This window comes from Syngnathus typhle, linkage group LG10 (genome assembly GCF_033458585.1).
Source record: "Syngnathus typhle isolate RoL2023-S1 ecotype Sweden linkage group LG10, RoL_Styp_1.0, whole genome shotgun sequence".
Lineage (NCBI taxonomy): Eukaryota > Metazoa > Chordata > Actinopteri > Syngnathiformes > Syngnathidae > Syngnathus > Syngnathus typhle.
The window spans coordinates 13929438-13947688 of NC_083747.1; the positions used below are offsets into that span (position 1 = coordinate 13929438).

At 48.5% G+C, this 18251-nt stretch overlaps 2 protein-coding genes and 1 long non-coding RNA gene across 12 annotated transcripts; all 3 read right to left on the reverse strand.

Moving 5' to 3' along the window:
- Positions 1-1471: 1471 nt before the first annotated feature.
- Positions 1472-12985, reverse strand: LOC133160618 (zinc finger protein 184-like). 10 transcript variants are annotated; one of them, XM_061288430.1, is made up of 9 exons: positions 12713-12985; positions 11728-11801; positions 11081-11418; positions 10759-10866; positions 10298-10576; positions 10095-10176; positions 5939-6267; positions 5308-5452; positions 1472-2432 (listed from the first exon to the last, which is right to left on the reverse strand). In XM_061288430.1, exons 1-9 carry the CDS (start codon positions 12775-12777, stop codon positions 1783-1785), a joined length of 2070 nt encoding a protein of 689 aa, XP_061144414.1. In that variant the 5' UTR covers positions 12778-12985; the 3' UTR covers positions 1472-1782. The 10 variants fall into 10 exon arrangements, with proteins under 10 accessions (XP_061144414.1, XP_061144413.1, XP_061144415.1 ...); XM_061288429.1 differs by having other exon boundaries at positions 5918-6267; positions 12713-12975; XM_061288431.1 differs by lacking the exon at positions 12713-12985 and adding an exon at positions 12518-12675 and having other exon boundaries at positions 5918-6267.
- Positions 12986-13767: 782 nt separating this feature from the next.
- On the reverse strand, positions 13768-15428 carry LOC133160619 (small ribosomal subunit protein uS12m-like). The gene is made up of 3 exons (XM_061288441.1): positions 14999-15428; positions 14647-14700; positions 13768-14402 (listed from the first exon to the last, which is right to left on the reverse strand). The coding sequence occupies exons 1-3, from the start codon at positions 15012-15014 to the stop codon at positions 14020-14022; spliced, it is 453 nt and encodes a 150-aa protein (XP_061144425.1). The 5' UTR covers positions 15015-15428; the 3' UTR covers positions 13768-14019.
- Positions 15429-16332: 904 nt separating this feature from the next.
- On the reverse strand, positions 16333-18030 carry LOC133161285 (uncharacterized). The gene is made up of 2 exons (XR_009716045.1): positions 17723-18030; positions 16333-17657 (listed from the first exon to the last, which is right to left on the reverse strand). It is a non-coding gene; the product is annotated as an uncharacterized LOC133161285 (long non-coding RNA).
- Positions 18031-18251: the final 221 nt, after the last annotated feature.

Here is an 18251-nt window from a genome sequence, read left to right on the forward strand (position 1 = left end):
GGGGCTTCACCCCATCCTGTCCACCCACACCCCCACTCTGTTTCTCTCAATAAATATGCACCTGATGAGGCCTGAGTCACATCTCATTTGACCATCGCTGTAAGCACAGCGACGAATAAACTCTCCACCTGCAGGTGTCTAAAACGACTAACTTGTCTCCAGTGTGGTTCTTGCAAAATAAGTTAGAGTGAGCACCACCCTAACATCTTGTGTTACTTCCGTGTTGCTGCGGTATTACTGCCGCGCCACAGGCAGTGTTTGGAAAGAAATGTTAAGGTATAGGGGTGTAACGATACATCGATACACATCGATTAATCGATATTATGCTCTACGATTTATTGGCATCGATGCTAAAGGTAAACATCGATTTATATCGCCGTGTTTGACCTCGGACATTAGACGCGACTTTATTTTGAAATCCAGTTCATTGTTGCTTGCTTCCTCTTCCGGGAGCAGTGCGCGCCGCGGCGTTGTTGGGTCGTGAGCAGAGCAGGCACGTGAAAGGGGAGTCGACAACTAGTACGCGGCTCCTGGGCTGGTGCTATGGCTAGTGTCCAAAAAGACGAGGAAATTTGCTCCCCTTTAGGCTTCAAGTCATTCGTTTGGAAGCACTTTGGATTCCAAAGAAAAAATGGCTCAACGGACAAGACACGTGCAGTTTGTAAATCCTGCCATGCGGTGATCAAATATTCAGGGAGCACAAATCTCGCCGCACATTTAAAGAAAAAACACGACATCAAAGTTAAGTGTTAAAGTAAGCAATTTGTATACTACAATACTCTTGTAATTTCCTAAATAAAGAGTTTGCAGTACCTTGTTGATTTTGCGTATGAATTGTTATAAATCAGGATATTGTTCTATATTTTTTATTAAAAAAAAAAAAAAAAATCGATCGTAGAGCACTATATCGCGATATATCGTGATTGAATCGCAGCAGGCTTTAAGATATCGGCAAATATCGTATCGAAGTTCTTTATATCGATATTATATCGTATCGTGACAAAACCCGCGATTTACACCCCTATTAAGGTATGTTATTAAAACTTTAGAAAAGCTTTCTGTGTCCAGTCTTTCTTTGTTAATAACTCGCGTGCACACTTCCGTGTTGCTGCCGTACTACTGCTGCTTCACAGGCAATGTTTAGAAAGACATGTTAAAGTATGTTATTAAAACTTTAAAAAGGCTTCCTGTGTACTGTCTTTCTTTGTAAAAAAAAACATGTGCACGTGCGGCTTATAGTCCGGTGCGGCTTATATAAGAAAAAAACAAATATCCCCGAATTTTAGCTGGTGCGGCTTATAGTCCAGTGCGTCTTCTAGTCTGGAAATTACGGTAGATGTTTCAAATTGGAGCTTTAAGCCAGAATTGGTGTTTAAAGTTTAGGTGTGAATTTGCGGTGAAGATTTCAAGTTACCCTAGTGTTTTTTAAGCAGGGTTAGTGTTAGTGTTAGAGCAAATCAGGCCTTGAATCTGAGGTTGGGGATGAATTTAAGATGTGTTTCAAGCACAAGTTGGGGTTGCAAATAAATACAGGAATCAGTTTAGCATTTCAACCCAGTGTAACAGTTTCGATATTTGAGCTTCAAAGTACAGCAGGCTTAGTGATTTGAATTTAGGTTAGGCCATGTTCAACATGAAGGAATAAATTAACGAATGATTGGTTAATAGAATTTGATTCTCCTAAAACAGAACAAGCATTGTTGCCCTCCAAAAACAAAAATGACTTGCCAGTAGGTTGATGAATTTAATGAAGAGAAACGTTGACGTCACTTGCATTTTTCCTCACTTTGCCTCCTCTGTGGCAAGGTCCCCAGCGGCCACGGCAGCGTCAGCCACGACCGATGCCCCGAGTTGGGTGCCTTCCTGCGACTGGTGCCTCCTGGTGTGCTTGCGGAAAGCACGCGCCCCACTGAAGTTCTTGCGGCAGAGGCGGCAGAAGTAGGGACGGCTGGCGTCGTGCACATCCACGTGGTAGCTGAGCTCTAGCGGGCGGCTGAAGGCCTTGTGACAGACAGGGCAGTGGTGGCGCACGTCCGAGTGCACCAGCATGTGGCTCTTGAGCGAGGCGGCCTGTTTGAAGGTCTTGGCACAGACATGACAGGCGAAGGGGCGCGCATCCCCGTGCAGTCGCTGGTGGCGGCGCAGCGCGCTGGAGAAGGTGAAGGTCTTGGTGCAGAGTGAGCAGGCGTAGGGCTTCTCGCCCGTGTGGATTCGGCGGTGCTCCTTCAAGTGCACCTGCTGCGTGAAGGTTTTCTTGCAGGTGGCGCACTGGAAGGGTCGCTCGCCCGAGTGGATGCGTAAGTGCTTTTGCAGCGCCGACGCCTTGAAGCAGTCGCGGTTACACACGGGACACATGTAGCCACGTTTGTCCTCGCCAGACCACCGCATCGCTGCTGCCCTCACCCTCGTCATCCCCGTCGTGCCGTCTGATTCTGACAAAAAAAGCAGTGGCCCGGGAAACATTAAGATGGCAAGCATCAAGCCAACGGCTCACAACAAACAAAAAACGTAAAGTCGGAGAGGAACAGTGAGGCAAGGGGTAAGGTACCGTATTTATTCTAATTATCGCCCATATTCTAATACTCGCCCAGTGTGTGTAAGCAATGACAAAACATTGATACCACTAATTATCGCCCATGCTGCTAAAAATTCCCCCCCAAACTTACGTTTTCGTCCGCGACCGCATGCCGACGTCATTGCGCAAGTTTAAATATGACTGATCTGACAGCATGTGGAATGTCCCTTTTAAATTGTTTTTCTCCATAAACTATGATACAATTACACTTGTCACTCCGCTACAATATCCTCACAATTACGTTAGAGGCGTGCGCTTGAACAAGACGATCGCGATAACATGAAGTGCGCAACATGTGATGTGCGACGCTAACGTGTCGCATCAATGGAGCGTCAATTGACGCACCCTGCTGTTAGAGCTAGATCAAAACAGCTACTGTTCTAGTGTTAAGAACACCAGTGAGATGCAGGTATTGCATACTACATAAGGAAAATATACATATTATAGCCCATTTCAGTGCACCTTGGCGATCGGACTAAAGGTGTTCTCTCTTACCGTAATTTTCGGACTATAAATCGCGTTTTTTTTCATAGTTTGGGTGGGGGGAAGACTTATAATAAGGAGCGACTTATGATTTTTTTTCAAATATTTCCCCCTCACCCAAAAAAAAGCGAAACCGCGATAAACAAACCACGATGTAGCAAGGGATTACTTTAATTTGAATTTCAAGTGACGTCAGCAGCGCGACGCAGCGGTTGTTTACATAAAGGACAAAGATTGACCATGGGATGACGAAGGGCCCCACGTACTACCGGCATCATTAGCGGGTTTGTTTCTAAGTGACACGGCGGACGAAGAGTTTGAAGGATATAAGGATTTGGAGTGACACAGAAGGTTTGAAAAACTATTATGGCTTTTACCCACGCCCGGTCCTACTCTAAGGAGCTCTCTTTCACCTCCGTGGATTGAAGTCGGGGGCCGGCGCTCGACCGGGTGGCTGTCCAGGGACGGTGGATGGGGCTCGGACATGGCTTTTACGCACGCCCGGTCCTACTCTACGGAACTCTCTTTCACCTCCGTGGATGGAAGTCGAGGGCCGGCGCTCGGCCGGGTGGCTGTCCGGGGTACGATGGATGGGACTCGGTCATGGCTTTTACGCACGCCCGGTCCTATTCTATGGATCTCTCTTCCACCTCCGTGGCTGGAAGTCCACTCCGCCACACGCCTGGAAGTTTGTCTTGTTAAATAAAGAGCCGTTTACCAAACCCACGTCTTTCCTTGTACTTTGTTAAGGCTACAATTTAGTTATACTAGATCTGTGGAATAACGATGAGGCTGACGACAGGGCTCACGCGCGGCGTTGTTGACAAAAGCTGAGGAATTTGATCGATGGATTTAATGATTTAGAGTGCACAGATGGTTTGATAATAGGGGTGTAACGATACATCGATACTAGGGGTGTAACGATACATCGATACACATCGATTAATCGATATAATGCTCTGCGATTTATTGGCATCGATGCTAAAGGTAAACATCGATTTATATCGCCGTGTTTGACCTCGGACATTAGACGCGACTTTATTTTGAAATCCAGTTCATTGTTGCTTGCTTCCTCTTTTCGGGAGCAGTGCGCCCGGCGTTGTTGTGTTGTGAGCAGATCACGCACGTGAAAGGGGAGGGGACAACTAGTACGCGGCTCCTGGGCTGCTGCTATGGCTAGTGTCCAAAAAGACGAGGAAATTTGCTCCCCTTTAGGCTTCAAGTCATTCGTTTGGAAGCACTTTGGATTCCAAAGAAAAGATGGCTCAACGGACAAGACACGTGCAGTTTGTAAATCCTGCCATGCGGTGATCAAATATTCAGGGAGCACAAATCTCGCCGCACATTTAAAGAAAAAACACGACATCAAAGTTCAGTGTTAAAGTAAGCAATTTGTATACTACAATACTCTTGTAATTTCCTAAATAAAGAGTTTGCAGTACCTTGTTGTTTTGCGTATGAATTGTTGTAAATCAGGATATTGTTCTATATTTTTTATTAAAAAAAAAAAAAAAAAAAAAAAAATCGATCGTAGAGCACTATATCGCGATATATCGTGAATGAATCGCAGCAGGCTTTAAGATATCGGCAAATATCGTATCGTAGTTCTTTATATCGATATTATATCGTATCGTGACAAAACCCGCGATTTACACCCCTATTTGATAATATTATTGCTTATATAATAGTTATTTGATTTCTAATTTATATCGTTATATGGGCCTGTGGAATATTTTGAAGTGCAAGCGCCGTCATTGTTGACAAAGGACGATCGATGGATTTAATGAATTAGAGTGACAGATGGTATTATAAACGTGTTATTTATGTAATAGTTTTTTTTAAATAACTCTGAATGTTACGTCAGGGCCGTTCTCAGCTCTTCGTTTGTGTTTGTCACGTTAGCATACCTATCGTTTAGCCTGTTGTTTCTCGTTCATGACTGTTCTTGGTGTTGGATTTTGTCTAATAGATTGCCCCCCAAAATGCGACTTATACTCCAGAGCGACTTATATAGGTTTCTTTTCACTTTTTTGGGCATTTTATGGCTGATGCGACTTGTACTCCGGAACGACTTATAGTCCAAAAATTACGATAATCGCCCCCCCGTTGGACATAAACCTTCTCTAATTATCGCCCTGGGGAATAATTAGAATAAATACGGTAAAGAAATCACCCTGATAAAAAGGAAAATGGAGAGGAAGACAAAGTCAAGAGGACAACCAGCATGACAAGGGTGAGGAGCAGCGTACGGATGAGGGTGGGGCTCCAGTCCTCTTCTTCGCCATCAGAGTTGATGAGACCGTTGACCATTTCCTCCTCCCGCTGCTCACCCACCCTGCTGTCCAGGTCGCCACGGTTACCAGGACGCTGCTCCTCTTTGGGGAGCTCCTTCGTCTGAGGATGACATCATGGTCAACATCATCATTGCAGTGAGGCTTTTCATCTCATTTCTCGAATTGCAACTTTACATTGACATACTCCCACCACCAATTAAGTTAACAGCAAAGGCAGTTGGCCACTCTTGCTTGGAGCGTTTTTCTTTTATGCGGTGTCTATCATTTGGAGTGCGGAATCAATCAAACCACAACACAGGTGGAGAAAGCCAAGGCCCAAAATGTCATGTTTTTGCTCACTGGCTTCAAACCAAAGAGGGTATGCTCCCCATATTGAGATTGACATAGCACGAAACAAAAGATGCAATTTGCCCTCTCTGTGTGAGATTGGAAACCTGCCCAATTGTCTTCAGTGTACAGCAAAAGCAAAGTGATCGACCTGGAACGCTTTGGGATTTCTCGTTGCTATGCAAGAAGAACACGCCAGTGCAGATTGGTGAGACTCAGCCAAATGTGATTTTCTCACCTGAGCTTGCGCATCTCCTACCTCCGCGCCGGCAGGAAGGGCGGGCAGGTCCAGGAGCTCCTGGCGCTCGTGGGTCTTGAGGTGCTTGCGCAGCTCGTACGGCCTGAGGAAGCACTTTGAGCAGACGTGGCAGCGGTGCGGCCGGTCGGCCGTGTGGATCTTCTCGTGGGCCTTCAGGTTGGTTGCATTGGCGAAGCTTTTGCCGCACACCGAGCAGCCGTGCAGCCGCGTGGCGGCATGAACCTCCAGGTGCTCTTTCAGCTTGTACGGCCTGGAGAAGATGCGACCGCACAGCTGACACTCGTGGACTTTCTTCTTCTTCTTCTTCTTCAGGCGCGACAAGCCCTCCGCTGAAGGGGGAAGAAACGTCTTGACGGCAGCTACGAGACGACCACTCGACCCAACGCTCAAACTCCCCGTGCAGTGTGTCAATCCACAACATTTGTTCAGTGGCTTGGATTTGCCCTTTAACTAGACCAGTGCTTCTCAATTATTTTCTGTTACGCCCCCCCTAGCAAGAAGAAAACTATTCGCGCCCCCCCTCCCCACCGTGACTATCCTAACTTGTCTTGTAAGTCGTAAAATGTTGCACTGTCGCAAACGTGACAGAAGTAACAATGAGAGCGCCACTGCTCCCTGCTGTAGTAAACGCGTAATTACACTTTATTCTAGTACTGCCAAAAAAAAAGCCTGTTCCCCAGGGTCACACGCGCCCCCCCAGGAATAGCACCGCGCCCCCCAAGGGGGGCGTCCCCCACTATTTGAGAAGCACTGAACTAGACAGACGTGAGTCGTCACCTTAGGGTGGAGGGGTTTGCATACCCCTATGATCCTAGGAGTCATGTTGTCTGGGGCTTCATGCCCCTGGTAGGGTCACCCATGGCAAAAGGGTCCTAGGTGAGGGGCCAGACAAAGCACGGCTCACAAAACCCCTTATGACGATTAAGAAAATTGGATCTAGTTTTCCCTCGCCCGGACGCGGGTCACCGGGGCCCCTCTCTGGAGCCAGGCCTGGAGGTGGGGCTTGAAGGCGAGCGCCTGGTGGCCGGGTCTTCACCCATGGGGCCCGGCCGGGCATAGCCTGAAAAGAAAACGTGGGTCCCCTTTACCATGGGCCCACCACCTGTGAGAGGGGCCAAAGGGGTCGGGTGCAAAGTGAGTTGGGCGGCGGCCAAAGGCAGGGACCTTGGCGGTCCAATCCCCGGCTGCAGAGGCTGGCTCTAGGGACACTTCTCTGGCTGGAAAGGAGCCCGAGCTGGTGTGTGAGGCAGAAAAGTTCAGACTAGACATAGTCGGACTTGCCTCCACACATAGTTTGAGCTCTGGTACAAGCCCTCCCAGGATGGGCTGGACTCTCTTCCACTCTGGAGTTGCCCACGGCGAGAGGCGTCGAGCAGGTGTGGGCATACTTATTGCCCCCCGGGTGGGCGTCTGCACATTGGGGTTCACCCCGGTGAACGAGAGGGTAGCCTCCCTCCGCCGGTCCTGACTGTTTCTGTCTATGCACCAAACGGCAGATCAGAGTAACCACCCTTCTTGGAGTCCCTGGAAGAAGTGCTGGGTACTCCATTGTTCTACTGGGTGACTTCAATGCTCACTTGGGCAATGACAGTGAGACCTGGAAGGGCGTGATTGGGAGGAACGGCCCCCCGGATCTAAACCCGAGCGGTGTTCTATATTTGGACTTCTGTGCTCGACACGGATTTTCTATAATGAACACCATGTTCAAGCATAAGGGTGTTCATGTGTGCACTTGGCACCAGGACACCGTAGGACGCAGTTCGATGATCGATTTTGTAGTCGTGTTATCGGATTTGCGGCCGCATGTTTTGGACACTCGGGTGAAGAGAGGGGCGGAGCTGTCAACTGATCACCATCTGGTGGTGGGTTGGCTCCGGTGGTGGGGAAGATGTCGGTCCGACCTGGCAGACCCAAACGCTCTGTGAGGGTCTGCTGGGAACGTCTGACAGAAAGAACCCTAACCCTGTCAGGAAGAGCTTCAACTCCCACCTCCGGCAGAGCTTTTTCCACGTCCCGGGGGAGGCGGAGGAAAATTGAGTCCGAGTGGACCATGTTCCGCGCCTCCATTGTTGAGGTGGCCGACCGGAGCTGTGGCCGTAAAGTCGTTGGTGCCTGTCGTGGCGGCAATCCCGAACCCGCTGGTGGACACCGGTGGTAAGGATTGCCGTCAAGCTGAAGAAGGAGTCCTATTGGGCCGTTTTGGCTTGCGGGACTCCGGAGGCAGCTGACAGGTACCGGATGGCCAAGCGGAACGCGGCTTCGGCGGTTGCTGAGGCAAAAACCCGGGCGTGGGAGGAGTTTGGCGAGGCCATGGAAAATGACTTCGGGGCGGCTTCAAGGAAATTCTGGTCCCCCATCCGGCGTCTCAGGAGGGGGAAGCAGTGCACAGTCAACACTGTTCACAGTGGAGATGGCGTGCTGCTGACCTCGACTCGGGACGTTGTGAGTCGGTGGGGAGAATACTTCGAAGACCTCCTCAATTCCACCGACACACCTTCCATTGTGGAAGCAGGGCCTGGAGACTTTGAGGCGGACTCTCCTATCTCTGGGGTCGAAGTCACTGAGGTAGTTAAAAAACTCCTCGGTGGCAAGGCCGCGGGGGTGGATGAGATCCGCCCGGAGTTCTTAAAGGTTCTGGATGTCGTGGGGCTGTCATGGCTGACACGCCTCTACAGCATTGCGTGGACATCGAGGACGGTGCCTCTGAATTGGCAAACTGGGGTGGTGGTTCCCCTCTTTAAGAGGGGGGACCGGAGGGAGTGTTCCAATTACAGGGGAATCACATTCCTCAGCCTCCCTGGTAAGGTCTATTCAGAGGTGCTGGAGAAGAGGGTCCGTCGAGAGGTTGAACCTTGGATTCAGGAGGAGCAGTGTGGCTTCGCCCAACCAGTTCACGTGTTTTGTGGACTTGGAGAAGGCATTCGACCGTGTCCCTCGGGAGGTTCTGTGGAGGGTGCTTCGGGAGTACGGGGTGCCGAGCCAACTGATAAGGGCGGTTCGGTCCCTGTATCACCGATGCCAGAGTTTGGTCCACATTTCCGGCAGTAAGTCAGATTCGTTCCCAGGGAGGGTTGGACTCCGCCAAGGCTGCCCTTTGTCACTGATTCTGTTCATAATTTTTATGGACAGAATTTCTAGGCGAAGCCGAAGGCGTTGAGGGGGGCCGGTTTGGGGACCTCAGCATCGCGTCTCTGCTTTTTGCAGGTGACCTGGTGCTGTTGGCTTCTTCAGGCCGTGATCTCCAGCTCTCACTGGAGCGGTTCACAGCCGAGTGTGAAGTGGTCGGGATGAGGGTCAGCACCTCCAAATCCGAGTCCATGGTCCTCGGTCGGAAAAGGGTGGAATGCCCTCTCTGGATCGGGGATGAGATCCTGCCCCAAGTGGAGGAGTTCAAGTATCTTGGGGTCTTGTTCATGAGTGAGGGCAGGATGGCGCGCGAGATCGACAGGCGGATCGGTGCAGCGTCGGCAGTAATGCGGGCTCTGTACCGGTCCGTCGTGGTGAAGAGAGAGCTGAGCCAAAAGGCAAAGCTCTCGATTTACCGGTCGATCTATGATCCTACCCTCACCTATGGTCACGAGCTATGGGTCGTGACCGAAAGAACGAGATCCAGGATACACGTGGCCGAAATGAGTTTCCTCTGCAGGGTGTCCGGGCTCTCCCTTAGAGATAAGGTGAGAACCTGGGTCATCCGGGAGAGACTCAGAGTAGAGCCGCTGCTCCTCCACGTTGAGAGGAGCCAGATGAGGTGGCTCGGGCATCTCACCAGGATGCCTCCTGGACGCCTCCCTGGAGAGGTGTTCCGGGCATGTCCTACTGGTAGGAGACCCCGGGGACGACCCAGGATGCGCCGGAGAGACTGTCTCTCAGCTGGCCTGGGAACGCCTTGGGATCCCCAGGGATGATCTGGATGAAGTGGCTGGGGAGAGAGAAGTCCGGGAGTCCCTCCCAAAGCTGCTGCCTCCGCGACCCGACCCCGGATAAGCGGAAGAAGATGGATGGATGTTTTTCTTTTTTCTCTTCAATTCCATAAGCATCAAGTGAAAAGAAAAAAGAGAAAGGCCGAACTATGCAGAAGCCCGGTGACTGGATACTTGCAGACACAAGAGCCAAGGTGCGCTACAAAGGGTGCGGCCGAGCCAACGGCGCCGGTCACCTGGCAACGAAGAGCGGTCCTGCAAAGACTCCTCAATCCCACCCTGCAAAGGCTCCTCCTCCACACTGTCCCTCTCGTCCTCCTGCCGGCACAGGAATGTCGCCTTTACTCGTTGAAAATGACGCGTGCGGGTCACAATTCATGTTTGTCCTCGGGTTGGGTCACTATGCCGCAAAGTGTGCGCCGCGTGGCCGACCACTCACCGCGGCGGCGTCCGCATGTTTCTGTAGATGCTTTCGGAGCAGTCCTGGCCGGTTGAAGCTCTTGCCACAGACGGAGCAGGGATGCGGCTTACGGCCCGTGTGCAGTGTGGCGTGGTCGCGGAAGGCTGATGGCGTGGTGAAGACCTTGCGGCACACGGTGCAGCTGTAGGCGTCGCCAGAGTGCGTGCGCTGGTGCTCCGAGCGGCCCGCCGTGGAGGCGAAGCGCTTGGGACACAGCGCGCAGGCGTACGGCCGCTCACCCGTGTGCACGCGCTGGTGCTGGCAGAGGCAGAAAACAGCAAAGATGAGCACAAAACCCAGTAAGAGGACTGGAAAAGCGCGACAAAAATCAGATACAAATTTTGGTCCAGCCGGCTGTTGTCGCACAAAGAATGCACCGCAAAAAAAATCTCCACAAGAAAGCTCTTGAAATGGAGAGGAGCCACAAAACTAGCACGTACGCAATAGCTATGTACGTGAACGAGTGTCCTCCACGTGGCACCTCCATCGGTTAGTGTCTTCTTCCTTTGGGCAAATAAGTACTTTGCCTGCGTTGGCGGCCACCTTCTCTTAGTATTTGCCAAGAGAAAGAAGAAGAAATTGAGAACAAGGAAGGAGTCATCGTCGGCTACCGTTTCTTATTTTCATCAGCAAAAGATGCCACGATCAAGTGGGGGCAAAAATTTGCAACACGCCAGCACTTTAATTGATCGAGCACCCCGAGCCGAAGCTCATCAATAGACGGATTTTGAATCGCCAAACTTTTTGGCAAGAGGCCCAAACCTGCAGAAGGTATCGTCGCTGCAGGAAGGCACGGCCGCACTGGTCGCACACGTGCGGCTTCTGCGGGGCATGTCGCAGGCGGTGGCGGCGCAGGCAGCCCAGCTGGGCGTAGCGGGCGTCGCAGTCCGGGCAGGCGTAGGGCTTCTCACCCGTGTGCACGCGCTGGTGCACCTTGACGTTGATCTTCTTGCTGAAGCGCTTGCTGCACACAGGGCAGACGTGTGGCTTCTCGCCAAAGTGTGCCGCCATGTGGTCAGAGAGGCGCGACGGGCACGTGAAGTCGCGCTCGCACAGCATGCAGCGGTGCCGTCGTTTGGGCGGCGCCGTCGGGACTTTGCCTGGGGAAGGGCACTTGAGCTGTGACGGGCGGCTGCTCACATCAGTGTGGCACACTAGTAGCACGACTTGGACTCGGGGGCTCCGTCTCTTTGGACTTCATTCCAACACAATTTGTCTGGCAAGATTACAAACTTGGAGAGTAATACCTCTGTCTTGTATTTTTATGCACACTTTGGTCTCCTAAGGTCCAGACTATTTTATGGGGGACCTGGAGCACAACATATTTTTGGGAGAGTTCCTTGATGTCAAAATTTGAGAAGCCCCTGTGATAAGCGCATTCCAGCAGCAGAACAAAATGTGACCATTACCTTCAGCCGGCAAATCGCCAAGCTTTTCTTCTTCTGCTGATTCTTCCATTTTCACTTGGTTCATCTTCTCCACACTTAAAAAAAAGAACAAGTAACTAATGAACAGCAGTCACTTACATTGGATCATAGATGCTTGCAGGGAAATCATGGTTAAAGCAAACTTAATGTTTACTACGACGCCCTAACCCCACAGGTGAACGAAATTTCAAAACAAACATAGCTCACACCTTCCAAATCATCTGGCAATCACGTGTGACGCTGAAGGCGACACAATGCGCTGACGACGCAGAATGGGTGAATTTGCAGAATTTTGTCCAAGTGGCTATTGCTAAATGTTGCGTTCCCCGAAGCAGTTTGTTGTTCTCATGAATGCAACACATTTTATGTACAACGCACGCAGCGGAACTGCACATGCGGTGTTTTTCTCACTTAAAATAGACGAAATGGCTCTTTTGAGGTTTGCCTCCGCTAAGCACAGGCAGCTAGCAGCTCTAGTGGAGCAGAAGCCTCTTGAGAAGGCTAACGAAGCGGCTGCTTCCCGAACCACGGGCAATTCAAGGGATCTGGAAAAAGTATCGTCGAACCCGAAGGAGGCTAGCAAAAGTGCATTTACAAAAAAAAGGAAAAAAAAGACGTCTACATCTTACACACGACCGAGATGATGGTAACGCCAGCTAGCTCGGATAACAGCGACGTGACGTGTCAGCCACAAACGAAAATACAAAAGCAAAAGGCCGACTTTGCGGTCAACTCGTGATCCGGAACGCATCAATGCTGAACGACTAATTACCTCCTGGGAGCAGCACGGCGACCGTGGAATTAGAAACGTTTTTGCGTCGCATAAACAACTCGTAAGCGGTCACGCCCACGCGTTGTCGCTGGCGCGCACTCGCTCTTAAATGAAGTCAAAGGAACGGTGATGACGTCACAGATCCCAACTATCCTACTACGTATTTCTAAAGAGCAAAACAAACTACAGCCAAACCTCGGTTTCGAACCACAATCCGTTCCAAAAGACGGTTCTCGAAGCGAATCGTTCGAATACCGCATCTATTTTTCCCATTACAAATAATGGAAACAAATGTAATCCGTTCCAAGACAAAAAAAGCCCCGCCTTTTTTAAAGCATTTTTTCATTTGCGCATTTTTGTCCGATCGAGCAACTGCAGCGCACCGCCGACCGCGCAGGTCACAGATGGTGACAGAGCTGCCGCTTAAATGTAGAAAATATTTTAAAAATCCTGATGTACTTTCCAAAATTTAAGTGGACCTCAGTGCGCAGGGAGATTAATTTTGTCCGATCGCGCAACTGCAGCGCACCGCCGACCGCGCAACTGCACCGCGCTCGTCGCATTATTGTGACAGAGCCGTTGCTGAAATTTAGAAAGTATTTTGTAAGGCCTGATGTACTTTCCAAGATTTAAGTGACCTCAGTGCGCTGGGAGCTTAATTCGGTCTGATCGCGCAACCGCAGCGCACCGAGTGCTCACGTCGCATTGCTTTAAGAGCGTCTTTGTGTTTTCGGATGGCTTTGCTGCTCCCACTTGCTTTTTTTGGAGGCATATTAGGGGTTAATACAATCCTCAGAGTAACGAAAATACAATAAACACGGAGTCAGTCAGCATCCGGGACGCGCGGTCGAGTTTGCTCGGGTCTTCTAGGCTCATCTCGCGAGGTTTGACCTCCGAAATTTGTTTGACAACCAAAGCAAAAATATATTTCGAATTTTTCCGTCGAATTCTGATTGGTTCGAGAACCGAGACGTTCGAAAACTGAGGTTTGACTGTACTAGTAAAACAAAGTCTCTCATTGTGTCATACACCCTGGACAGGTCGCCATCCGATGTCAGGCCACACAGACGCCTATTTGGAGCAGTCGCCAGTGTCCTTCACCGCTGGCGAAGAAAGGACTGGTCGCCAATTATGAGTGGACGTGAGGCGGGAGGAACGCACCTAGTCAATGTCAGGTCACACCTGACAACTCATTGGACTGATGACACGCAGGCAATAATTTTTTTTTTAAAAAGTTCTTTTCAGCAAACTGCAAGGGGCGGATGGCGCTTTTATTCGTGAGCAAAAATAAGGTATGCAGTGTGACTGTTGTCAAGGCAACAGACAGCAGCAATGTTGCAAGCACACAGAGACGAAGTGTTTGTGCAAATGTGTACTTAATGTCTGTTATTTCTTGAGGACGCTCGCCAAATGTTTGTGCGGTCCGAAATGTCCTGATGAACCTGAAACAACCTTTGACCTTTACAGGTCACATGCTAGACAGAGAGACTTGACAGGTATCTTCACTGTTTCTTCTTGACAACGTGCGCGCAGTCGTATTTGCCCCGGACGACGGTGAGCTTGACGCCGGGCAGGTCTTGCGTGCGTCCACCCTGCACCAGGACCACGTTGTGCTCCTGCAGGTTGTGGCCCTCGCCTGGGATGAAGGCCACTGCCTCCTTGCCGTTGGCCAGGCGCACGCGGGCGCACTTCCTGTTAGCCGAGTTGGGTTTTTTGGGCTTGCGGATCATGGTCTTGAGGACTACCGCCTGGATCTGCGGGCGGCCAAAGGTGGCGCCCAGCGCTTTGGCTACCGCCTTGGGCTTGCTCTGCCGGTGCATCTGGTTAAGGGTGGCCATGGGGCGAAGCCCTGGGAGGCGTACCCGTGTTCCGGCCTGCTGGGATGCTGCACGCATGCACACATGAATGTACGAATGAATTAATAATATTATATACAAATCATCAAAAATGACATTTATCAATTATTAGTGATTAGCTGAAGCCCAAAATGTATTCGTGTTGATTATTCTTTTACTGAATAAGTGAAAGCTATCAAAACATGACTTACAATTTTCATAAATATAAAAAAAGGACATTGTTTTAATTCATGAAAAATTAGGAGCTGAAAATGAATATATTTTGCGACTTGCCTTGAAAGAAGGTCGTGAGCGCCGTCGTACCCAAACCTCGCAACAGTGACATCACTGAAACGGACAAGTCTCATTACGTCACATTCATGCACACTCTGGGTCAGACAATCGTGTTTGTTTCACACAGTGCACATCGCACACATAAAGCTCCCAGGAACGAAATGTGATCCATCTCGCAACAGTCAATATCAAATACAGAATGTCAACAATAACATGCTGATTAAAGTCATCTATATAATATTGATAAGGCAGTACAGCGTATCTCGCACAGCCCTATGTTCACGTTTAGGGCGAGCTAAAGCGTCCTTGCGCTAGCTAACTGTTAGCAATTAGCAGCCAGCAAACGACCAACCTTGGTATGACGTCATTACAGCGCTCAAACAATAGCCTCCCGGTCTGCAGTGACTTTTTCCTCGGCGACAGACTGATCACGTCACACATGTCGCAACATTTTTACTAAGAACACACACACAACACGAAAATAAGCGGTCTACAAGCCAGGAGGTCACCGGGAGTTGGGCTGGCAAAAGAAGAGTATTTCCGGGTCAAAGGTTCTCTTCTTTGTTTTGTTTAACGGCGGGGGAAGCTCAAATTCAACAGGAAAAAAGGACGTACTGAATAGAAATTACGCACCATCGACTCAAGAAACGCATTAATATAATAATAAAAAAGTTTTTCAAAAAAACAAATAGGACATTTACCGTATTGGCCCAAATATAAGACGACACTGATCATAGGACGACCCCCTCTTTTTTAAGACTCAAGTTTAAAAAAAGGCTTTTTGAACTCCAAACCTAATTTTTATACAGAACATTATTACATCTGAAAAAAATGAGTATACCAATATATTATATATATATATATATATATATATATATATATATATATATATATATATATATATATATATATATATATATATATATATATATATATATATATATATATATATATATAGGTTCTCACATCGCGGAGGGTGAGAGGGGAATTTTTTAATATATTGGTATACTCATATATAATATAAATATAATGTATACCAATATATTAAAAAATTCCCCTCTCACCCTCCGCGGGTGGTCTCCCACTCCAAGCTCGGGTCCTCTACCAGAGGCCTGGGAGCTTGAGGGTTCTGCGCAGTATTAGGAACAGCCAAAATACTGCGCAGAACCCTCAAGCTCCCAGGCCTCTGGTAGAGGACCCGAGCTTGGAGTGGGAGACCACCCGCGGAGGGTGAGAGGGGAATTTTTTAATATATTGGTATACTCATATATAATATAAATATTATATATTTATATATTAATATATATTATATATATATATAATTATATATATGTATTATATATTAATATATTAATATATCCTCCCATCTCACCCGCAAGGCGACCACGATTGTGAGTGATATAAGTCACCCCGCTCACTCGATCTTCTATCCTCTGGGAAGAGGTACAAGAGCCTGCGCTCCCGCACCACCAGACTCACCAACAGCTTCATACTCCAGGCTGTTAGGATCCTGAACTCTCTCCCCCCTTCTGCGTAGTGTTAGGTTACGGACTTTAGCTATTGATCTGACTCCAAATTATGATCAACACTTAACACATGAATTGCTATGTTCTAATCACCACACTGGCGCACCTAACAATTTTGCGAGTTCGTTCTGTCAAAGAGAAGACCAGTAGATCAATCAGACCGAATTTACCAATTGTTTATTCCTGACAAAGCAAACTAATACAGGCCTGGGTTCCGGGTTCCTCACACTAAAGCTCGTGTGTTCTTGTGACCATCAAGGATCAACACATTCTTCCGGGTTACCGAGTTATAAAGAAACACAATATGAATATTCAAACATGCAAAACATTGTGAGACGATTGGTCGATGGCCGTTTCCTCCCCACTGGGTGCTTATCGGCGAGTGCAGACGTCCTGGTGGTTGGGTTTGACTAGCGCGTCCGACCACAACGACGAGGTGTAATTCTCACTCCTACAATCTGTAGATATTTTTGACGGCTTGTACGTGTTTGGTCTCGCCTGACCGATGCTTGCACCCTGTGTAAATAACACTTAGGAGAAAACATCTTGGTGCAATTGTTTGCACACTTCCTCACTTTCCGCTTCATCAACTGCTTTGCATGAGCACAGCCACTACTGAAGATTAACTTGATGTGATTATATATATATGTCTAACTTAGCCTTTAAGAAAATATGTTTGCAAGCTGTCAAAAAGCACATTTTCCTTTATTCCCTCTCATGACCTCATTTATGAGGTCATCACCTGTTTCTCTAGCAAGCAGCGACCAACACACAGTCGGTTCTTTCTGCCCCTGCCAGCTCATGTTGAGTCACCAGGGCATATTGGCCATTCGGTAGCAACGGGCCAACGGTTTTCTCGATCAACCGGACAGTGAGTGTAATACATGGAATACAACAACAGCCGCACAAAATCATCACTGCAGTAAAAATAGCCACAGCGACGAGCACAGACATGATAAGGCCTTTCCAGCTTCCAAACGTTTTCATCCAATCAGACCAAATATCGGTGCATACACCTGAATGATCTTTCATATTTTTATTCAGTGTCCCTAGTCCTTCCAACACCTGGGTTAGTCGGAACGTAATTAATACGGTCACCATTTTATCGGGGGTGATACATAGGAAAATGCTTTCGAATCCCGAGGACACTTGATTAACGAGTTTATACTTATCTGGCACACCCCGCGGCACTCCTATGGCGTCAATATATGTTGGATTGTTGTCGCTCAACCATGGGGGCAAAACGTCTCTTTTGGCTCGCTTCAGGAGCCCCGCCAGTGGGGACTCCATGTTCCAATTGAGATTCTGTATTTCAATGGGGACAACCACTACAGGCATTATCAAAGACACGAGGGCACAGATACCTGATGCATCCTTCGGCAAGCGATCATATAATTTGTTGTCACCACACCACAACCAGATGTCACTGGTCTTCCTCTCCTCCTTCCATCACTGCTAGTTGAATTCTGGCACGTCCTGTTAAAGCTTAAAAACAAGTGAATTTGGAAAAAAACTTTGTATATCACAATTACAAATTGAAACCTACTCACCCATTTCTATTTTACAACCCAGTCTTGGTCTCGCCTGACCGATGCTTGCACCCTGTGTAAATAACACTTAGGAGAAAACATCTTGGTGCAATTGTTTGCACACTTCCTCACTTTCCGGTTCATCAACTGCTTTCCATGAGCACAGCCACTACTGAAGATTAACTTGATGTGATTATATATATATATATGTCTAACTTAGCCTTTAAGAAAATATGTTTGCAAGCTGCCAAAAAGCACATTTTCCTTTAGTAGCATCCTGTACTTTTGCGCTATGTTCTGACTGTCTGCTGTATGCACACTTGCTCCGTTTTGCTCCTCTTATTGTGTGAAGGCGAAGGCCTTCACACATATGTTATTCTACACCATTCTCTATTATTATTGTGTGAAGGCGAAGGCCTTCACACATATGTTATTCTACACCATTCTCTATTATTATTGTGTGAAGGCGAAGGCCTTCACACATATGTTATTCTACACCATTCTCTATTATTATTGTGTGAAGGCGAAGGCCTTCACACATATGTTATTC

Excerpts from the sequence above, each read along its gene's own strand:
- LOC133160618 (XM_061288429.1), bottom strand. The coding sequence starts at position 12,777 with ATGCGGTATTCGAACGATTCGCTTCGAGAACCGTCTTTTGGAACGGAT. Across the intron at positions 6,268-10,094 it reads GGACCGCTCTTCGTTGCCAG|CGGAGGGCTTGTCGCGCCTG; the intron begins GTGACCGGCGCC and ends TTCCCCCTTCAG. Across the intron at positions 5,453-5,917 it reads TAGGAGATGCGCAAGCTCAG|ACGAAGGAGCTCCCCAAAGA; the intron begins GTGAGAAAATCA and ends TGTCATCCTCAG.
- LOC133160619 (XM_061288441.1), bottom strand. Across the intron at positions 14,403-14,646 it reads GCTCACGACCTTCTTTCAAG|CATCCCAGCAGGCCGGAACA; the intron begins GCAAGTCGCAAA and ends GCATGCGTGCAG.